Source organism: Elephas maximus, chromosome 22 (genome assembly GCF_024166365.1).
Source record: "Elephas maximus indicus isolate mEleMax1 chromosome 22, mEleMax1 primary haplotype, whole genome shotgun sequence".
NCBI lineage: Eukaryota > Metazoa > Chordata > Mammalia > Proboscidea > Elephantidae > Elephas > Elephas maximus.
Window position 1 is genome coordinate 34,764,940 of NC_064840.1, and position 21,949 is coordinate 34,786,888.

At 44.7% G+C, this 21,949-nt stretch overlaps 1 protein-coding gene across 1 annotated transcript in view; it reads left to right on the forward strand.

The window, feature by feature from the left end:
• The window catches only part of GSC2 (goosecoid homeobox 2), a 31,177-nt gene extending 9,500 nt beyond the window's left edge, over positions 1 to 21,677 (forward strand). Inside the window, exons 5-7 of the mRNA XM_049865480.1 lie at positions 19,775 to 20,338; positions 20,454 to 20,704; positions 21,286 to 21,677. Coding sequence (XP_049721437.1) covers positions 19,775 to 20,338; positions 20,454 to 20,704; positions 21,286 to 21,390 — 920 coding nt within the window. The 3' untranslated portion in view covers positions 21,391 to 21,677. The remainder of the gene's footprint in view (positions 1 to 19,774; positions 20,339 to 20,453; positions 20,705 to 21,285) is intronic.
• The last annotated feature ends 272 nt before the right edge of the window (positions 21,678 to 21,949 follow it).

The following is a 21,949-nucleotide window of genomic DNA, read 5'->3' on the forward strand; positions in this document are numbered from 1 at the left end:
GTTAACAACCTTGAGATGGGGAGATTATCCTGGATTACTTTGGTGGATCACAAAGGCCCTCAAAAGTGGAAGCATGGAACAGAAGATGTCAGAATGATCCAATTGTGGGAAGGACTTGACCCACTACTGCTAGCTTTGAAGATGGAGGAAGGGGGACATGATCCCCCCTATATGTTAGAAAAGGGAATTAAGTGGATTATCTCCTAGAGTGTCCAGAAAGGAACACAGCCCTGCTGACACCTTGATTTTGGCCCTGTGAAACTTGTGTCAGGCTTCTAAACTACAGATCTGCAAGATAATACATTTATGTGTTTTTTAAGCCACAAAGTCTGTGGTAATTTGTTACTACAGTTTATTAAAACTGTTTATTGGAACACTAATAAATGCTCCCATTTTCTCTCTCTCTCTCTCTGCTCCTTCTGGGATTGCAGTGACATACATGGTGGACCTTATGATATTGTCTCATAGGTCCTGGCTACTGGGTTCATTTATTTAATCACTTTTCCCCCTATTGTTCCATCTTAAGGTCACTGACTCTTCTGTCATCTCCCTTCTGCTCTTAAGTCCCTGTAGTAAATGCTTTATTTCTGCCATTGTATTTTTCAGATCTAGAACGTCCATTTGGTTCGTTTTAAAGTTTCTTTTTCTCTACTGAGCTTTCTTGGTTTTATTTTCATTTATTATGAGCATCTTTTTCTTTATATCCTTGAACATAGTTATGATAGTTCCTTTAAAATTTTTGGATGCAGCATGTATGAAAACCTATATCTATCATCATACTTCATGTTGAAAAGACTGTATTCTTTCTAAGATTGGAAACAAGGCAAAGAGGTCTGCTTTCACCATTTTTATTCAACATTGTACTAGAGGTCTAGATGTTTCGATATGATTTAAAAAAGAAATAAAAGTCATGAGGATTTTAAAGAAAGAGAAAAAATTAGACATTATATTTTCAGGTCATATGATTGTTTACATAGAAAACCCCAGTGTATCTACAAAAACACTTTATAAAGATGTCTATAAGTTAATAAGTGAAATTAACAAGGCCACAGGGATGCAAAGTTAGTACACAAGCATTAATGTTTATTTCTATATAGTAGCTACAAACAATTGAAAAATTAAATAAAAGACAATTCCATTTACAAGAACATCAAAAAACTAAGTATTTAGGAATGAATCTAACAAAAGACCTCTAAGATTTTTATACTGAAACCTATAAACATTGATGAGAGAAGTTAAAGAAGGTGTAAATAGAGAATGAGATGCAAAGTTGATAGATTTGGAGAATGAATATGTTTAAGATGTTAGCTCTCCCCAACCTTAACACACAATCCCAGTAGGTTTTTCCTGAAAAAAAATTAACAAGATGAACCTAATATTTTATGGAAATCAAAGGATCTGGATTGTCCAATGCAATCTTGAAAAAGTTGAAGGACTTATGGTTTTTTTTATTTCAAAAATTTTTATGAAGTTACAGCAATCAAGACAGTGTGCTACTTGTATATAAAAAAAAAAACCAGCTACTTGTATAAGGATCAATAAATAGATCAATGAAACAGACTACAGAGCCTAGAAATAGACCCATACTATGGTTAACCACCCTTCAACATGATGCCAAAGCAATTAGCAAGGAAGGAAATTTTTTATTGATAAATTGTGCTGTAGCAACTAGATATCTATATAGGGAAAACTTAACCTCAACTCCTAACTCAAACATTACACAAAAATTAATTTGAGATTTATCATAAATGTAAACATAAAATCTAAAAATTATAAAGTTTTTAAAAGAAAATATAGGAAAATACCTTCACAACAAGGGAATACTAAAAAAACCTGTTACAGTTGAGTTGATTCCAACTCATGGAAACCATATATGTTACAGCGTAGAACTGCTCCATAAGGCTTTTTTGGCTGTAATCTTTGTGGAAGCAAATAGCCAGGTCTTTTTTACGTGGCGTTACTGGGTGCGTTCAGACTGCCAACTTTTAGGTTAGTAGCCAATCTCGAACCACTGTGTCACCCAGGGACCATAAAGTAATACAACTAGACAATAAAAAGGAGCAAATTACTGATACATGCAACAACATGGATGAATGTTGAAGATATGCTGAATAAAAGAAGACCTATACAAAAGAGTATATCATACTGTAGAATTGCATTTATATGAAGTTTTAGAACAGGAAAAATTCATCTGTGTTTAAAATAATGAGAGCAGTGGTTTTCTCTTGGGGATGGGATGAGATGGTGATTATAAGGAAACTTTCTGGGGTAATGAAAATATTCTATATCTTGCTGGGTGTCTGGGTTACACAGGTGTATACACTTAACAAAACTCTTAAAACGGTACACTCAAGATTTGTGTATTTCTCTGCATATAAATTTTACCTAAAAAACTGCAAATAAATATTAAACACTAGTTAATAATATGTATGCTGAAGAGTCTAGAGATGAGGAGTACTTACTTTGGAATGCATAAAAAATAAGATGGACTGCTGGATGCATGGATGTATACGTGTGTGATAAAGCAAATATAGCAAAATGTTAACAATCAAAGAATCTAGGTAATGGTATATGGATGTTCACTGTACAATCATTTCATGTTTTCTGAATGTTTGAATTTTTGTGTAATGAAATATTGGGGAAAAAATAATAGAATTGCAAAAGACTGAGGTTCCCCCCCCCCACACACACACACAAAAAAGACTGAGGTCCCTTGCTCCTATGGAATACCTCAATTCCTTGCCCAGTTTCCAGCCAGTTCTCAGGACCAGACCTCATCTACTGAAGTCTTACCATCAGGAAGAATCCAGCAATGCCATGGAATGTGTCTGTGGTAGTGATTCTTTTAATCTTTCCCTAAAGGGACCTATGTCCATTTACTCAGTAACTGTATACTAGATGATGGAAAAACGCAGATCTTTTTAGAGCTGTTGGATACAAGATCCAAGGAAGCCAAAGTGCCATCATGTCCCCCCTGTTAGAGTAGGGTATAGCAAAAACCAATCCCGTTGCCATGGAATCGATTCCAAGTCATGGCGACCCCATGTGTGTAGAGTAGTACTGCTACATAGGGTTTTCAAAGCTGTAACCTTTTGGAAACAGATCACCAGGCCTTTCTTCCATGGTAACTCTGGGTGGGTTTGAATAACCAATCTTTTGGCTAGTAGTCGAGTGCTTAACCATTTGCAATCTTTTGGTTAGTAGTCCAGTACTTAATCATTTGCACTACCCAGAGAATCCTAGGGGCATAGAGGGATCGGGTAGTAAATGAAATTTGGCCCAATTCCATCTTTCAATAGGTCCATGGGGTTCATGGCCAACCCATGGACTATTTCTTCAGTTCTTGAATGTCTAATTGGAATAGGCATAGTTAGCATTTGGCAAAACCCTCACATTGGTTCCTGACTTTTAAAGTACGAGCTATTTTGTTAGAAAGACTAAGTGAAAGCGCTTGAACTTTTCCCCTCTTATCAAAAAAAAAAAAAGTTGCATCCCAGAAAAAATTTGTTGTTGTTAGTTGCTTTCGAGTCAACTTCAACTCATCGAGACCTTATGTATAACAAAACAAAACATTGCCCAGTCCTGCACCATTTTTATGATCATGGGTATGTTTGCGTCCATTGTTGTGGCTACTATGTCAGTCCATTTCATTAAGGGTTTCCCTCATTTTCACTGACTTCTACTTTACCAAGCATGATGTCCTTTTCTAGCAATTGGTCTTTCTTGATAACGTGTCCAAAGTAAGTGAGCCCAAGTCTCCCATCCTCACTTCTAAGGAGCATTCTGGTTTTATATTTCTTCTAAAACTGATTTGTTTATTCTTCCGGCAGCCTACAGTATATTCAGTATTCTTCACCAACACCATGATTCAAATGTATCAATTCTTCTTCTGCCTTCCTTTTTCATTGTCTAGCTTTCACATGCATATAAGGCAATTAAAAAAGACCATGGTTTGAGGTTACTGTCACCCTAAAAGACTTAAAGAGTGCAGAGGGTGGTTCCCATCAAATCCCCAAAATTATAAAAATGGAATGGATCATGCAATACCCCTTCATAAAAAAAAGGAAACGCTCAACAAACTAGGACTAGAAGGGAACTTCCTCAATCTGATAAAATTTATGAAAAGCCACTGTTAATAGTGTACTTATTGGTGAAAGACTGGATGCTTTCCCTCTAAGATCAGAAAAGAGAAAAACATGTTTGCTCTCACCACTTCTACTAAACATTATGCTGATGGTTCTAGCCAGGGCACTTAGGCAAGAAGCTGAAATAAAAGACATCAATATTGGAAAGGAAGAAGTAAAACTATCTCTATTCACAAATGACATGATCTTGTATATAGAATAAAGAATCCACAAAAACAAACAACAAAACATTGCAACTAATAAATTCAGCAAGGCTGCAAAGACAGAAGATCAATATGCAAAAATCATTTGTATTTCTATACACTCGCAGTGAACAATCTGAAAATGAAATTAAGAAAGCAACATCAAAAGAACAAAATATTTAGGCATAAATGTAACTTATGGAATGAAAAATTTATATGGTGAAAATTACAAAATATTGTTGAAATAGAGAAGATCAAATAAGTGGAAGACATCCCTTGTTCACAGATACAGTTAAGATGGCAATACTGCCTAAATTGGTCGGCAAATTCAATCCCGATCAAAATTCCAGCTGACTTCTTAGAAATTGACAAGCTGAATCTAAAATTCATAAGAAAATTCAAAAGACCCAAAATAGTCCAACCAAAGTTGAAAAAGAACTGAGTTAGAGGACTTATATTTCCTGATTTCGAAACTAACTGCAAAGCTACAGTAATTAAGACAGTGGAGTACTAGCATAAGGATAAACACATCGACTGTAGAGTAGAATTGAGAATCCCCAAATCAGTGCTCACATTTATGGTCACTGATTTTCAGTAAGGGTGCAAAAACAATTCAATGGGGAGAAAGAATAGTCTTTTCAGTAAATGGTGTTAAGACAACTAGATGCTCACATACAAACTCACATGCAAAAATTAACTCAAAATAAATCAATGTAAGAGCTAAAATTATAAAAACTTTAAAACACAGAGACAAATCTTTATGACCTTGGGTTTGGCAATGGTTCCTTAGGATGTGACGGGAAAAGTACCAGCAACCAAAGAAAAAATAAATATATTGGATTTTATCAAAATTAAAAATGTCTGAGATCCATATTTATGCCTATTCCAAAGAAAGGTGATCCAACTGGATGCAGAAATTATTTGAACAATTTCATTAACATCACACCCAAGTAAAATTTTGCTGAAGATAACTCAAAAGCCGTTGCAGTACATCGAGAGAGAACTGCAAGAAATTCAAGAGAGATTCAGAAGAAGACATGGAATGAGGGATAACACTGTTGATGTCAGATGGATCCTGGCTGAAAGCAGAGAATACCAGAAAGATGTTTACGTGTGTTTTATTGACTATAACAAGGTATTCAACTCTATGGATCATAACAAATTATGGATAACATTTCGAAGAATGGGAATTCCAGAACACTTAATTGTGCTCATGCAAAACCTGTACATAGATCAATCAAGAGGCATTCATTCAAACAGAACAAGGGGATATTGTATGGTTTAAAGTCAGCAAAGATGTGTGTCAGGGTTGTATCCTTTCACCATACTTATTCAATCTGTATGCTGAGCAAATAATCCGAGAAACTGGACTATATGAAGAACAAGGCATCAGGATTGAAGGAAGACTAATTAACAACCTGTGATATGCATATGGCACAACCTTGCTTGCTGAAAGTGAAGAAAACTTGAAGCACTTACTGATGAAGATCAAAGACCACAGCCTTCGATATGGATCGCACCTCAACATAAAAAAAAAAAAAAAATCCTCACAACTAGACCAATAAGCCACATCATGATAAACGGAGAAAAGATTGAAGTTGTCGAGGACTTCGTTTTACTTGGATCCACAATCAAAACCCATGGAAGCAGCAGTCAAGAAATCAAATGATGCATTGCACTGGGCAAATCTGGTGCAAGAGACCTCTTGAAAGTATTAAAAAGCAAAGGTATCACCTTGAAGACTAAGGTGTGCCTGACCCAAACCATGGTGTTTTCAGTTGCCTCATATGCATGCAAAAGCTGGACAATGAATAAGGAAGACTGAAGAAGAATTGATGCCTTTGAATTATGGTGTTAGTGAAGAATATTGAATAAATATTGAATAAAGAACAAACAAACCTGTCTTGGAAAGAGTACAGCCAGAATACTCCTTAGAAGCAAGGATGGCAAGACTTCATCTCACATACTTTGAACATATTATCAGGAGAGGTCAGTCCCTAGAGAAGGACATCATGCTTGGTAAAGTACAGGGTCAGTGAGAAAGAAGATCCTCAAAAAGATGGATTGGCATAGTGGCTGCAACAATGGACTCAAGCATAACAACGATTGTGAGGATGGTGCAGGACCGGGCAATGTTTCATTCTGTTGTGCATAAGGTTGCTATGAGTCCGAACTGACTCCACAGCACCTAACAACAGCAACAACCAGGAAAGTGAAAAGCCAACGCACAGAATGAGTTAATATTTGTGAATTATTTATCTAACAAGGGACCTATATCTAGAACATATAAAGAACTCTTACAACTCAGTAATAAAAAGACAAACTCAATTAAAAAATGGGTAAAGGATCTGAATAGACATCTCTCCAAAGTAAATATGCAAATAATCATTAAGCACAGGAAAAGATGCTGAAAACCATAATGAGATACCAATGTACACCTGCCACTGTTTGGCTAAAATAAAAAAGACATAATAAACGTTGACAAGGATGTGGAGAAATTGGACCATCATACATGGATGGTGGAGCCCAGGTGGCACAGCGGTTAAGAGACTGGTTGCTAAACAAAAGGCTGGCAGTTTGAATCCACTAGCCACTCCACAGACACCCTGTGGGGCAGTTCTACTCTGTCCTATAGGACCGCTGTGAGTCAGAATCGACTCAATGGCAACAAGTTTAATGGGGTTTCACTGCTGGTGAAAATGTAAAATGGTACAGCCACTTTGGAAAACAATCTGGCAGTTCCTTGAAAGGTTAAACATTGAGTTACTATATGACCCAGCTATACTCCTAGGTATACACCCCAGAGAAATGAAAACATGTCCACACAAAAACTTGTACATGAATTTTTATAGCAGCATTATTCATAATAGCCCAAAAGTGGAAACAATGCAAATGTTTATCAACTGACGAATGGTGTAAAATGGCGTGACAGAGGCATCTGACCTCCTCTAACTTCACGAGGGGGAAGGAGAATCAAGATCAACAGCCCAAGGCTGATTCCTCTGAGGTGGACGTCAGACATGCCTCCTCTCTCCACCATCTTTACCAATTCTGACGCCAACCATCCCTCCCACTGCTCTCTCTACTTCTCTGTTGGGTATGATAATTCATTGCAACAGCCACACAGAACTCACAGACCATACTCACAGTTATGGGGTTTATTAGGGAAGTAACAAGTTACAATTCAGGTTCAGGAATGTTCAGGATACAGTTCTTTCATCAGGACAGCCTCTTCTCAGCCATGCCCACAGGCATGCCTCTCTCTGGCCCTTGGCCTCTGCCCTGCTCAGGCAAGTGTTACAAAGCTCTTTTAACTCTGCCAATAAGTGCCCAGAGGCACCCCGCTCCGCCAGAAAGCCTGAAGGCGCTCAGCTCTAACTCTGTGGGTCAGCAGACTTAACTCTACCAAATGCCCAGCGGCACCCTACTCTGCCAGGAAGCCCCTGGCCGGAAGGCAGTCAGCCTTCTTACTCTGTGGGCTGGAAAGCCCCACTGAAGCTGACTTGTACCAGTCTCCTGGTACTGCTGCCTCTACTGCTGCCGTTTCTCTGTTGGTGCTTCTCACTGTCTTGCCGTCTTTGGTGTTACAGCTTTCTCTCTGTCTCTTGGATCTAAGAAAGTCTCAGCACAGGAATCCCAAGTTCAGAGGACTTGCTCAGCTCCTGGCTCTTCTTCCTCAGTGGTGGTGAGATCCTCTTCTCCCACCTCTGGGATGGCTCATTTTAATCCTAGCAGGATGACAAAGCTGACCAATCCTTTTGTTAGGGTTCCATGTACTTTATCCGTATAGTTCCGCTCAATCATTGTGTGTGAGTCACAAAAATGGTGGCTAGAAGGGGCGTATTAAGCAATTCAATGCACTGCAAATGGATAAAAGAAATGTGTATATCCATACAATGGAATATTACTCAACAATAAAAAGGACTGAAGCGCTGATACATGTTACAACATGAATGAAACTTGAAAACATTATGCTAATTGAAAGAACCCAGTCACAAAAGATCACATGTTGTATGATACATTTACATGAAATGTACAGAATAGGCAAATCCATAGACACAAAAAGTAGATTAGGTGATGGCTAAGAGGTGCGGGGTTTCAAACAGAAAATTGTACACCAACGTTCATTACAAAACTTTTCACACTAGCCAAAATGTGGAAACAACCAAAATGTCCATCAACAGACGAATGGATAAACAAAATGTAGTATATACATACAACGAAATATCATGGTGTTCCACCATCTTGTTGACAACGTATTAACCAGACATGATTAACAAGAAGTGGCAAGTTCTCTGGATGCCTCATAAGACACATGTTCTTCAGAATGTGAGAGATAATCCCTCCACAGATTCAAGTGCCTGCCGCATAAATGAAGTTTCTAGTTCAGTGGTCTGGGGAATGCTCAGACATCCCCCGCCAGGTAAAGAACAAGTTGTTGTGCCTCCGTCTCCTACCACTAAAGAAGGACACCATCATGGGAGGCCTCTTTGGGATTTGGAGGCAGCACATTCTGTACCTAGAAAGAGCGCCACAAGCCATTTCTTGAGTGATACAGAAGGATACTATGTCTGAATGGAGCCCAGAGCAAGAAAGGTCCCAAGATGCAATACCAAAGCCCTGAGATTGGGCCCTTGGCAGAACCTGTGATGACTCCTATGGCAGAGAAAGATTTCACAGGAAGCCTCTGGCCAGCTCCCAAGGGCACTGTAGTAGAAACCCCTAGGGTTCAGGAGCAAGGCAATGCTGTATACCATTCACAAAACAGAACCATGTTAGTGGGCCCTAGAAGAAAGTGAGCATAATGGCTCATCATGAGCTGGGTGTTCCCAGAGCCACCAAATCATAATGTTGGTCAGACCCAGCAGCAATCATCATAAAAAAGCTGCATCCTCTGAGGCTCTCTAACATCTGAGGGGGGAGGATAATCACTATCAGCCTAAAGCTGATTCCTATGAGGTGGAGGTCAGACACATCTCCACTCTCCAATCTTTTTACCAATTCTGACACCAGCCATCCCTCCCATGGCACTCTCTACTACTCTGCTGGGTTTGATAACTTGTTGCAATGGCCACACAGAATTCGCAGTCCATACTCGTGATTACGGGGTTTATTAGGGAAGTAAAAACCAAAACCCAGTGCCGTTGAGTCAATTCCAACTCATAGAGAACCTAGTGGACAGAGTAGAACTGCCGCATAGAGTTTCCAAGGAGTGCCTGGCGGATTCAAACTGCTGACCCTTTGGTTAGCAGCCGTAGCACTTAACCACTACGCCACCAGGGTTTCCATTAGGGAAGTAACAGGTTACAATTCAGGATCAGGATCAACTTGGAAGTGACAGGAACAACACAGGATACAGTTCCTCAATCAGGACAGCTTCTTCTTCGCTGTGCCCACAGACAGGCTTTTGCTGCCAGGCCCTGCTTGGCCCTGGCCTCTGCCACTGGCCTCTGCCCTGCTTGGGGCAAGTACTACAGATCTTTAGCTTCTCTGATAAGTGCCTGAAGACACCCCATCCCTCCAGTCAACCTCCTGCCTGAAGGCACTCTATCACTCTGGCCTACCACAGCCATCTTGTGCCCTGCCATCTGATGCCACTGCCATCTCCAGTGTTACAGATCTCTGTCTCCCGGGTCTAGGAGGTTCTCAGCACAGGTATCCAAAGAACATGCTCTGTTCTGAGCTTTTCTTCTTGATGGTAATGAAGTCCCCTCCGAGCCTCCTTTTAAGCTTAGCAGGATGGTAAAACTGACCAATCCCCACCATTAGGGTTCCATACACCTTATTTACATTAGCAGACTATTCAATCCCTGCAAAGGTTCTGTGCACCTTATTTGCATAGTCCCACCCAATCATTTTGTGGAAATTACAAGACCATGGCAAGAAAGGCCGTATAAAAGAGATTCATCGTACTGCAGTCATAAAACTGGAGTGACAGGGCCAGGAGTAATCTCAAGCAAGTCCAGAGGACACACAGAGGCTGCACAAGCAAGTGGCCAAGGCCCCTGTGTGCCCCCATGGCACTGACAGCTCTCCCTCAGCTCAATCCTGTAGCCCTGAGAGTCAGGGGTGAGGGAACAGCCCCCAGCTGCGGAGCTTCTTCAGGGCACTTGGTCATACACTTGCGTAGAAGAAGGAGTGGCCAAGGCAAAGGGGATCCAGACCCAGGGCAGTAGCAGCTAGTTTTGCTGGTTTGTTCAGAGGTCTGGACAGGGCACGGATAGAAGACTGAAGACAAGGAAGTTCTGGGAGGTGGTACGAAAGAACTGGCATCATATGGTTGTGTGTTTCTGATTGGAGCCCAGGCGTGGAGGTTGGGGGCCCAGTTCCCTACCCCTACCAGTGATGATGTGGGGAGTCTGTGTACCCACCCTCGAAGAGGAGGGGTTGCTTTCCCCAGGGACATGGAGTCCCACACACATAAACTTGTGACAGGTGCCTGGTGTCATAGTTATCTAGGGCTACTGTAACAGAAATACCACAAGTGGGTGGTTTTAAAGGAGAGAAATTTATTTCTCACAGTTTAGGAGGCTAGAAGTCCAGATTCAAGATGCAGGCTCTGGGGGAAGTCTCTCTGTCTCTGTCTCTCTCTTTCAGCTTCTGTAGCCCCAGAATTCCTGGGGTCCTTGGCAATCTCTACATGGCGTCTGTCTTCTCCCTCATTTGTGGCTAATCTGCTCTTTTTATACCTCAAAAATCATTAAGTTGAAGACACCCCCTACACTGATATGGCCTCATTAAACAACAAAGAAAACCCTATTCCCAAATAAGATAACATCCACACATACAGGACTCTGACACATATTTGGGGAGACGAAATTCAATCTGTAACATCTGGGCACTCTGTGCAGCTCTTGCCAGCAAATAGAGGAGTCCGCACCCTGGCACAGCTAACTGACCCGCAGCCTCCTGAGGGCCAGGGCTGCTGCTGTACATTGGGGGCAGGGAGGAATGTGTGTGATATCTTGTGGTGTTCCCAGCACAATTGTCACTGTAAATGGGCAATTAAGTACAGCCACCACCACCTGATAAGAGCCCTCAGGGTTGAGCATTTGGGCCAGCCCAACAAGGGAGCCACCCAAACCCTCAGGAGAGGTAATGGGGGAGGGGGACCATGGAAGAGGAGGAAGAGGGAGACTCTGAGTTATGGCTGGCAAGCAGCAGGTCTGCAGTTCATCTTCTAACCTTCCATGTGTGCATTTTCCTGGAAATTGTCTGAGAAACTGGTCTGGATGGAGTGACCAGTGAGAGAAGCCAGTGGAGCTGAGCATGGTGGGTGGGCCAGGCCATCCTGCTGGCCCACCGAGAGCCCCTTTCCTGGTGGGTACCCTCTGGTGTATAATGATGACTGGCAGCTGACCCCTCTGTCAAAGAAGCACCCTCTTATGTTCTTTCTGGGGGTCTTAACAAAAGGTGGTACAGTAACATCCTTGGCTTTGTGTCTAGACAGTGGTTTCCTGTCAGCCCTCTTGACTTGATCTTTGTTCCAACCCATTTCTTAATTTAAGAATCATTTGCCATCTGGAGAGGTTGAGATTGAGAAATGACGTTTCCTTTAAACCCAGCAAGTCCTAGCTCTTTTTCATTTTATGTTTAAATTGATACACAGTAAAAATTCCTGGGTGGCACATATGGTTTGAGCTCAACTGCTAACCTTTAGGTTTGAACCCACCCAGCAGTACTGCAGAAGAAAAGGCCTAGTGACCTGCTTCTATTAAGATTCATGCCAAGAAAACCCTATGGGGCAGTTCTACTCTGTAATACACACGGTTACCACGAGTCAGAATCCACTCAATGGCAACTGATGAAAATGATGACAAAATTGACTATTTTTGGTGTACAATTCTAAGTTTTAATATGTGTATAGATTCATGTAACAACCACCACAGTCAGGATACAGAGTAGTTCCACCCCAAAAAAACTCCCTTCTGCTGCCCCTTCCCAATCCCCCGCTCCTGACACCCACTGATCTGTTCTCCATCACCATAGTTCTGCCTTTTCCGAAAAGCCATGTAAATGGAATCTCACAGTATGGGAAAGGGCCTGGCTTCTTTCACTCAGCAGAACGTCTCTGAGATCCACCCGTGTTGTTGTGTGTCTCACCTCCCCTCAGCTCCTCTACAGTTACTTCCTCTTCATTGTGATAGTATTCCACGGTATGATGTATCACCGTTTGTCTACCCGTTCCTTGGCTAATAGACATTTGGGTTGTTTTCAAGCACTGGCGATTATGAGTAGAGCTGCTCTAAATATTTTGTACAGCTTTTGGTGTAAACATAAGTTTTAATTTCTCTAGGGTACATACTCTGGTTCATATGGCAAGTGTATGTGTAACTTTATAAGTTGGCCTCTTTCTAACAGTTCATTCTTTAGCACAGTTCTCTCCTATTGTAGGCAGCTAGTAGCCAGGCAGCACCTTGAACACTCTGCCTAGAAATCTCCTCAGCTAGATCACTGCATTCATTAGATACGTTTTCCATTTTCTGCTCCACCACAGGTAACAGTGTTCCTAAACTTTCTGCCACTACATAACAAGGGTCTCCGTGGTGTAGCCAGGTGACTCTCATTTTGCAGTCAGATGATTGCTGGGTTGGAGTCATTGCGAAGTCATCCTCACTCACTTGTAGGTGCTCAATGCTGGTTGTTGACTGGTCCTGCAGCTGGGGCTGGTGGTTGGAACACCTATGCATGTCCTCTCCTTGTGGCTGCTTGTGTCTCCTCATAGCCTGGTGGCTGGGTTCCAAAGGCAAGCATCCCGAGAGAGGGGAGCTGTATCACCCAGCTATATGATGTATGACCAGGCTCTAGTATCACTCCGTGCCTGTTGTGTTGCATTATTGGTTAGAAGTAAGTCATTAAGGCAGCACATGTTTAAGGAGAAGGAATTTAGTTTCCACCTCTTGAAGGGAGGAGTGTCACAGAATTTGCTGACATGTCTGAGAACCACCACTGGAGACTATTAACCAAGGTCGAATGGTGAAGAGATGGGGCATATGCAGAGGTGGACAGGTGCAAAGATGGTGTATTTACTGAGGTAGACAGGTGGGTAGGTCCTCCATTTACCAAGGTGGGGAACACTAGGTGTCTTAGTTATCTAGTGATGCTAATACAGGAATACCACAAGTGGACAGCTTTAACAAACAGAAGTTTATTGTCTCACAGCCTAATAGGCTAGAAGTCCAAATTCAGGGCACCAGCTCCAGGGGAAGGCTTTCTCTGTTGGCTCGGGAGAAAGGTCCTTGTCATCAATCTTCCCTTGGTCTAGGAGCTTCTCAGAGAAGGAACCCTGGGTCCAAAGGACACACATTGCTCCCGGTGCTGCTTTCTTGGCGGTATGACTTCCCACGTGTCTCTCTGCTCACTTCTCTCTTTTATGTCTCAAAAGAGATTGATTCAAGACACAATCTAATCTTGTAGTCCTGCCTCATTAACATAACTGCCACTAACCCCAACTCAATAACATCATAGAGGTAGGATTTACAACACAAAGGAAAATCATATCAGATGACACAACAGTGGACAATCACACAATACTGGGAATCATGGCCTAGCCAAGTTGATAAACATTTTGGGGGGACACAATTCAATCCATGACTGTAGGTGAGAAACAGATTTTTTTTTAATAATTTTGATTGTGCTTTAAGTGAAAGTTTACAAATCAAGTCAGTCTGTCACATATAAGCTTATATACACCTTACTATATACTCCCATTTACTCTCCCCCTAATGAGTCAGCCCGCTCCCTTCTTCCAGTCTCTCCTTTTGTGACCCTTTTGCCAGTTTCTAACCCTCTCTACCCTCCCATCTCCCCTCCAGACAGGAGATGCCAATACAGTCTCAAGTGTCCACCTGATACAAGTAGCTCACTCTTCATCAGCATCTCGCTCCAACCCATTGTCCAGTCCCTTCCATGTCTGATGAGTAGTCTTCGGGAATGGTTCCTGTCCTGGGCCAACAGAAGGTTTGGGGACCATGACTGATGGGATTCTTCTAGTCTCAGTCAGACCATTAAGTCTGGTCTTTTTATGAGAATTTGGGGTCTTCATCCCACTGTTCTCCTGCTCCCTCAGGAGTTCTCTGTTGTGTTCCCTGTCAAGGCAGTCATCGGTTGTGGCTGGGCACCATCTAGTTCTTCTGGCCTCACGGTGATGTATCTCTCTAGTTCACGTGGCCCTTTCTGTCTCGGGCTCATAGTTATCGTGAGACCTTGGTGTTCTTCATTCTCCTTTGATCCAGGTGGGTTGAAACCAATTGATGCATCTTAGATGGCGGCTTGTTAGCATTTAAGACCCCAGACACCACCGTTCAAAGTGGGATGCAGAATGTTTTCATAATAGAGTTTATTATGCCAATTGACTTCAAAGTCCCCTTAAGCCATAGTCCCCAAACCCCCGCCTCTGCTCCGCTGACCTTCGAAGCATTCATTTTATCCCGGAAACTTCTTTGCTTTTGGCCCAGTCCAGTTGAGCTGACCTTCCCTGTATTGAGTATTGTCCTTCCCTTCACCTAAAGTAGTTCTTATTTACTAACTAATCAGTAAATAACCCTCTCCCACCGTCCCTCGCTCCTCCATTTCGTAACCATAAAAGAATGTGTTCTTCTCAGTTTGTACTATTTCTCAAGAACTTATAATAGTGGTCTTATACAGTATTTGTCCTTTTGCAGGCGACTAATTTCACTCAGCATAATGCCTTCCAGGTTCCTCCATGTTATGAAATCTTTTACAGATTCCTCACTGTTCTTTATCGATGCGTAGTATTCCATTGTGTGAATATACCATAATTTATTTAACAATTCATCTATTGATGGACACCTTGGTTGCATCCAGCTTTTTGTTATTGTAAACAGTGCTGCAATAAACATGGATGTGCATATATCTGTTCGGGTAAAGGCTCTTATTTCTCTAGGGTATATTCCAAGGAGTGGGATTTCTGGGTTGTATGGCAGTTCTATTTCTAACTTTTTAAGAAAATGCCAGATAGATTTCCAAAGTGGTTGTACCATTTTACATTCCCACCAGCAGTGTATAAGAGTTCCAATCTCTCCGCAGCCCCTCCAACATTTATTATTTTGTGTTTTTTGGATTAATGCCAGCCTTGTTGGAGTGAGATAGAATCTCATCGTAGTTTTAATTTGCATTTCTCTAATGGCTAATGATCGAGAGCATTTTCTCATGTGTCTGTTAGCCACCTGAATATCTTCTTTAGTGAAGTGCGTGTTCATATACTTTGCACACTTTTTGATTGGGTTGTTTGTCTTTTTGTGGTTGAGTTTTAACAGAATCATATAGATTTTAGAGATCAGGCGCTGGTCAGAGATGTCATAGCTGAAAATTCTTTCCCAGTCTGTAGGTGGTCTTTTTACTCTTTTGGTGAAGTCTTTAGATGAGCATAGGTGTTTGATTTTTAGGAGCTCCCAGTTATCTGGTTTCTCTTCGTCATTTTTGGTAATGTTTTGTATTCTGTTTATGCCTTGTATTAGGGCTCCTAACGTTGCCCCTATTTTTTCTTCCATGATCTTTATCGTTTTAGTCTTTATGTTTAGGTCTTTGATCCACTTGGAGTTAGTTTTTGTGCATAGTGTGAGGTATGGGTCCTGTTTCATTTTTTTGCAAATGGATATCCAGTTATGCCAGCACCATTTGTTAAAAAGAGTATCTTTTCCCCAATTAACTGACACTGGGCCTTTGTCAAATATCAGCTGCCCATATGTGGATGGATTTATATCTGGGTTCTCAGTTCTGTTCCATTGGTCTATGTGCCTGTTGTTGTACCAATACCAAGCTGTTTTGACTACTGTGGCTGTATAATATATTCTAAAATCAGATAGAGTGAGGCCTCCCACTTTCTTCTTCTTTTTCAGTAATGCTTTACTTATCCGGGGCTTCTTTCCCTTCCATATGAAGTTGGTGATTTATTTCTCCATCACTTTAAAAAATGTCATTGGAATTTGGATTGGAAGTGCATTGTATGCATAGACGGCTTTTGGTAGAATGGACATTTTTACCATGTTAAGTCTTCCTATCCATGAGCAAGGTATGTTTTTCCACTTATGTAGGTCCCTTTTAATTTCTTGCACTAGTACTTTGTAGTTTTCTTTGTATAGGTCTTTTAAATCTTTGGTAAGATTTATTCCTAAGTATTTTATCTTCTTGGGGGCTACTGTGAATGGTACTGATTCGGTGATTTCCTCTTCGATGTTCTTTTTGTTGATGTAGAGGAATCCAAGTGATTTTTGTATGTTTATCTTGTAACCTGAGACTCTGCCGAACTCTTCTATTAGTTTCAGTAGTTTTCTGGAGGATTCCTTAGGGTTTTCTGTGTATAAGATCATGTCATCTGCAAATAGAGATACTTTTACTTCCTCCTTGCCAATCTGGATGCCCTTTATTTCTTTGTCTAGCCTAATTGCTCTGGCTAGGACCTCTAGCACAATGTTGAATAAGAGCGGTGATAAAGCCATCCTTGTCTGGTTCCCGTTCTCAAGGGAAATGCTTTCAGGCTCTCTCCATTTAGAATGATGTTGGCTGTTAGCTTTGTATAGATGCCCTTTATTATGTAGAGGAATTTTCCTTCAATTTTTATTTTGCTGAGAGTTTTTATCATGAATGGGTGTTGGACTTCGTCAAATGCCTTTTCTGCATCAATTGATAAGATCATGTGGTTTTTGTCTTTTGTTTTATTTATATGATGGATTACATTAATGGTTTTTCTAATATTAAACCAACCTTGCATACCTGGTATAAATCCCACTTGGTCGTGGTGGATTATTTTTTTGATGTTGTTGAATTCCACTGGCTAAAATTTTTTTGAGGATTTTTGCATCTGTGTTCATGAGACATATAGGTCTGTAATTCTCTTTTTTTGTGGTGTCTTTACCTGGTTTTGGTATCAGGGAGATGGTGGCTTCATAGAATGAGTTAGGTAGTATTCCATCATTTTCTATGCTTTGAAATACCTTTAGTAATAGTGGTATTAACTCTTCTCTGAAAGTTTGGTAGAACTCTGCAGTGAAGCCATCCGGGCCAGGGCTTTTTTTTGTTGGGAGTTTTTTGATTACCTTTTCAATCTCTTTCTTTTGTTTCAATCTCTTTTTTTTTGTTATTTAGTTGCTCTACTTCTGATTGTGTTAGTTTAGGTAGGTAGTGTTTTTCTAGGAATTCATCCATTTCTTCTAGGTTTGCAAATTTATTAGAGTACAATTTTTCGTAATAATCTGATATGATTCTTTTAATTTCAGTTGGGTCTGTTGTGATGTGGCCCATCTCATTTCTTATTCGGGTTATTTGTTTCCTTTCCTGTATTTCTTAAGTCAGTCTGGCCAATGGTTTATCAATTTTGTTAATTTTTTCAGAGAACCAGCTTTTGACTTCGTTAATTCTTTCAATTGTTCTTCTGTTCTCTATTTCATTTAGTTCAGCTCTAATTTTTATTATTTGTTTTCTTCTGGTGCCTGATGGATTCTTTTTTTGCTCGCTTTCTATTTGTTCAAGTTGTAGGGACAGTTCTCTGTCTCTGATTTTGGCTCTTTCTTCTTTTTGTATGTGTGTATTTATCGATATAAATTGGCCTCTGAGCACTGCTTTTGCTGTGTCCCAGAAGAAACAGATTTTGAGAAGATGATCTTGAGTTCATTCCTGGCATGGTGACCAGATGTTTATTGGTCATCCAAAAAGAGTAGGGCTGGCTTCAGGAAACACAAGCCTGGAGTAGAGGGAGAGGTCAGGCTGGAGGTATCAGTTTGGTAGTGACTGTCACAGAGATGATGTCTGAAGCACCAAGGTTGAGAATGGGGAAAGATGATGGATCTGCCAGGGCTGGGAGGAGGAGGGCACAGTGGACATTGTGGTAGCCCTCCTGAAACTGACCTGCTGCCCTTTTTCTAGCAGAACTCTGACTTGAGTGGGTAGTTAGTTGACTCCATCCGTCTCCCTGATCTAATGGTGGGCATTGTATTCCTGGGCATTGTAGTTGGTTTAGGTGCATGCACTTGACGTGGTTCTCTGAAGGAGGTATGCTGGGAGAGGTTTCCATGGGCAGTCACAGGGAGTATATGGGAAGAGATGGGGAGGTTTGGGGCCACAGCAGCCATCCTGCAACCACGAGGCAGGCTGGGCGGGGCAGGGCCACGCACAGAGGGGGTCAGCTCCATCACCAAGCTGCCAGATTCACAAGGCCCAGGCACCCTACATTAGACCTCTTGTGACAGGAGTTGAGTCAGCAGGTTCTGTCACTTGCAGTCCACAGTGCTCTCACTGATGCTGGAGTGGAGGCAGCAAAGGAGCCCAAAGAAGGGCCAGTGAGGTGGGAATGGTGGGTATGTGACTGTGTTGCCCTAGTCAGCTAACATTCGCAGAGCCCCCTCCCACAACAACAGGGTTCTAAACACCTCACAGGTTGAGTCCTGAGAGCAATTCGTTTATAGATGGGGAAAATGAGGCACAGAGGGGTGACAGTCACACAGCCAGTAAGTGACAGCTGGGGTATAAGCCAAGTAGTCTGTTGCATCTGTGGGCTGCACAGTATATTTTCAGACATCAAGGAAGGAGGGTATTAACAGAAGTCCTCATAAGCCCTTCGATGCCGCTAAATTGAGAATGAAACCGTCTTCACAAAATTTGGCAAAGTGGAGGTCATCAGCAAGTTTTGGGCAGAGTGAACCCCAGAGATGGTGTGGACAGAGCCTGGATGGCCTACGTGGAAGAGTAAGGGGTCCAGACCCAGCTGGAGACAACTCCTGAGAAGCTGGCTGGTGGGAGTGGTGACGTTGGGCCGCTCCATGGGGTCAAGGAGGGGGTAGTGTGGGGTGAAGGAAAGGGGTTTAATGTTTTGCAGGGTCTCCTAGGACATGTGGGACAGCAGGAGATGAGGCCTTGAAGGCTACCCTGTATCAGGGGAGAAGGCAGAGAACTGGACACAGGGACTATAGGGTTGTGGATTTAGGAACGAGCAGACGCAGCTTTCCGCCAAGCTATTTAATTCCTGGGTGATGAGTGGGAAGTTTGGGGCCAATGTGTGGTCGGACTGCAGGGTTACCGGACGGCGTTGGGTCCTCTCTGGGGCTGGAGACCAGAAGTTTAGGGGCCAGGAATCTGCGTGGCTGGGTGTTTCTCCAAGGCAAACCCTGGTGGTATAGTAGTTAAGAGCTACGGATGTTAACCAAAAATGGTCGGCAGTTCAAATCCACCAGGTGCTCTTTGGAAACCCTATAGAGCTGTTCTACTCTGTACTATAGGGTCGCTGTGAGTCGGCATTCACTCAATGGCAATGGGTTTTTTTTGGGGGGGGGGGGATGTTTCTCCAGACTTGCTCACCAGCCTCGGTACAGCCCAGAAGTGGATGAGGAGCTAGGCTTTGCTGCTGTGGCTACCTGAGGAGGCTGGGGAGGGGAGAGGGGGCTGAGCCGGGGGACTGGGCCGGGTCGGGTCCCCTCGGGCCTACTGTACCAGAGCGAGGCTCCCCGGGCGGCGTGGGGCCTGCACGGTCGGCCAGCCGCTGGTGGGAACGAGGGACGCATGCTGGGGCCGAGACTCCTCTGGCCCCCCCGCTGCCCGGCCAGACCCCTCTGCGGACTCGCGGCCGCCGCCCCCGAGGCGGCGCAGGGCCTCCGCAGTCGGGGATTAGTGCGCTCTTCGCTGGCGCGGCCGGATTAGCCCGCGTGGACCCGGCGCCCGGCCCAGGGATTACGGCACGCTCCCCCGATGTATATATCCGCGCCGCTGTGGCGGCGGGGCCCGGGGGGGAGGGCATGGCGGCAGCCCCGGGTGCGGCAAGCCGCAGGGGCCCCGAGCGCCCCTGTCCCTTCTCCATTGAGCACATCCTCTCCGGCCGGCGCGAACGGAGCCCCCCGGCCCTGGCCGACTGCCCGCCACCGCCCGCGGGCCGCCAGAGCCCTGGGGAGCCGGCGGAGCCCGCGAGGCCCGGGGAAACCAAGGCCGCGCCCTGCGCCTGCTTTTGCTGCTGCGGTCCCCACGCCGCACCCCGTGGGCCCCGGGAGCCCGCCGCTAGCCTGGGTGAGTGGGCGCGCCGGGGAGCCTGGCGGTGCGGTGCCTGGGCCGGGGGAGGCGCGGCGCGGTGCGGGCAGAGTGGCCGGGTTGGGCCCCGAGGCTCACGCGCCCCCGCCTGCAGGCGCGCGGCTGCCGTGGCCGCTGAGGCTGGGTGCTGCAGCGCCCTTGCCCTTGGCCGCGTCCGCGCCGTCCGGAGGCCCCGCGGTGCTGCCCGGCCCGGGCCCGCAGCGGCGCACGCGGCGCCACCGCACCATCTTCAGCGAGGAACAGCTGCAGGCCCTGGAGGCGCTCTTCCTACAAAACCAGTACCCCGACGTGGGCACGCGGGAGCGCCTGGCCGGCCGCATCCGCCTGCGCGAGGAGCGCGTAGAGGTGGGTGCCCGCCGGCTGGGTGCCGCGGAGTGGGGCGGGGGCGCGGCCGGACGGGAAGAGGCGTCCCTGTGGACTTTCTCGCCTTCGTTCTTCCATTTTCAAAGACATCCGCGGCCTGAGCATGGCCTGACGCGCTGGAGGGCCCCGGGGTGCAGTGGCGTTCGGGGCGGTTCCGGGGTTGAGGGGCAGGAGGGGGCAGGCGCGTCGGGAGTGTTGCTGGAACTGGAAATGAAAGGAGGTGAGACTAGTTTTCTTTTACTACTTTGTTTTAAACTTTTTTTTTTTTTTTCCTGATGATAAAGGAGGCACGCGTTCATATTCCAGAACTTGGGGAGCTCTGAAAAGCGCAAAACGCAGAAGGGGCGTCCTGGGTGCCTCCGGGTGAGGGTGGGAAAGGGTTCCTGTCCCACAGCCCAGGCCACAGTCCCTCTGCAGCGGACAAGGGGCGTTGGCGCGCAGCCCTGCCAGATGCCGGCTCTGCAGCCCTCAATTGCCCACAGCCGCTCCAGGATGGGGGCTAGGGGGTGGGGGACGCGAGTCTTGGGGCTGAGACTGAGTAATCCCCTCCCCCTCGTCCGCAGGTCTGGTTCAAGAACCGCCGGGCCAAGTGGCGACATCAGAAACGCACCTCAACATCCTCGAGGGTCCTACCCGGGGCCAAGAAACCACCCAAGGAGGGCTGCTGATGTTCTGGAAGCACCACCGGGGCTTGGCCGTGTCCTTTGGGGCTGGCTCAGAGAGGACAGATTTACTCAAAAAGAAGCTGGGAGAGGATCCCAGCCGCTTCTGCCCCCACAGCTTTCTGAGTCCTGAAGCTAATGCTCAGAGCAGCGCCCCTCAGCGGGAAGGGGACATCCCTTGGGCCCTGGTCAGGTCACCTGCCACCAAGAGAGGAGGGCATGCTCAGCCCCTAGTGCCCTCTCCTTCCCCAGTGAAGGGGAGGGCTGGCAGGGGAGCAGGTCCCATGGAGGAAGGGAGCATGCAGGCCAGACTCCCCAAAGCCCCTCAGGAAGTGCTAACCCCACACCAGAAAAGGAACCACCTCTTATGAACACGGGGACCCAGAGTCTTCTCCACTGGAGTCTCCTTCCCCACTTGAGGACATTCTGCCATTCTGCCTCTCTTCTCTCTTCCAGTATGGACATACAGTCCTACTTGGTCACAGCTGACCTGGCGTACTACCTCGCCCCCCACCTGGATAGGTGCTGTGGGGGGTGGGGGAATCTGTGCACATCCTAGTGTGTC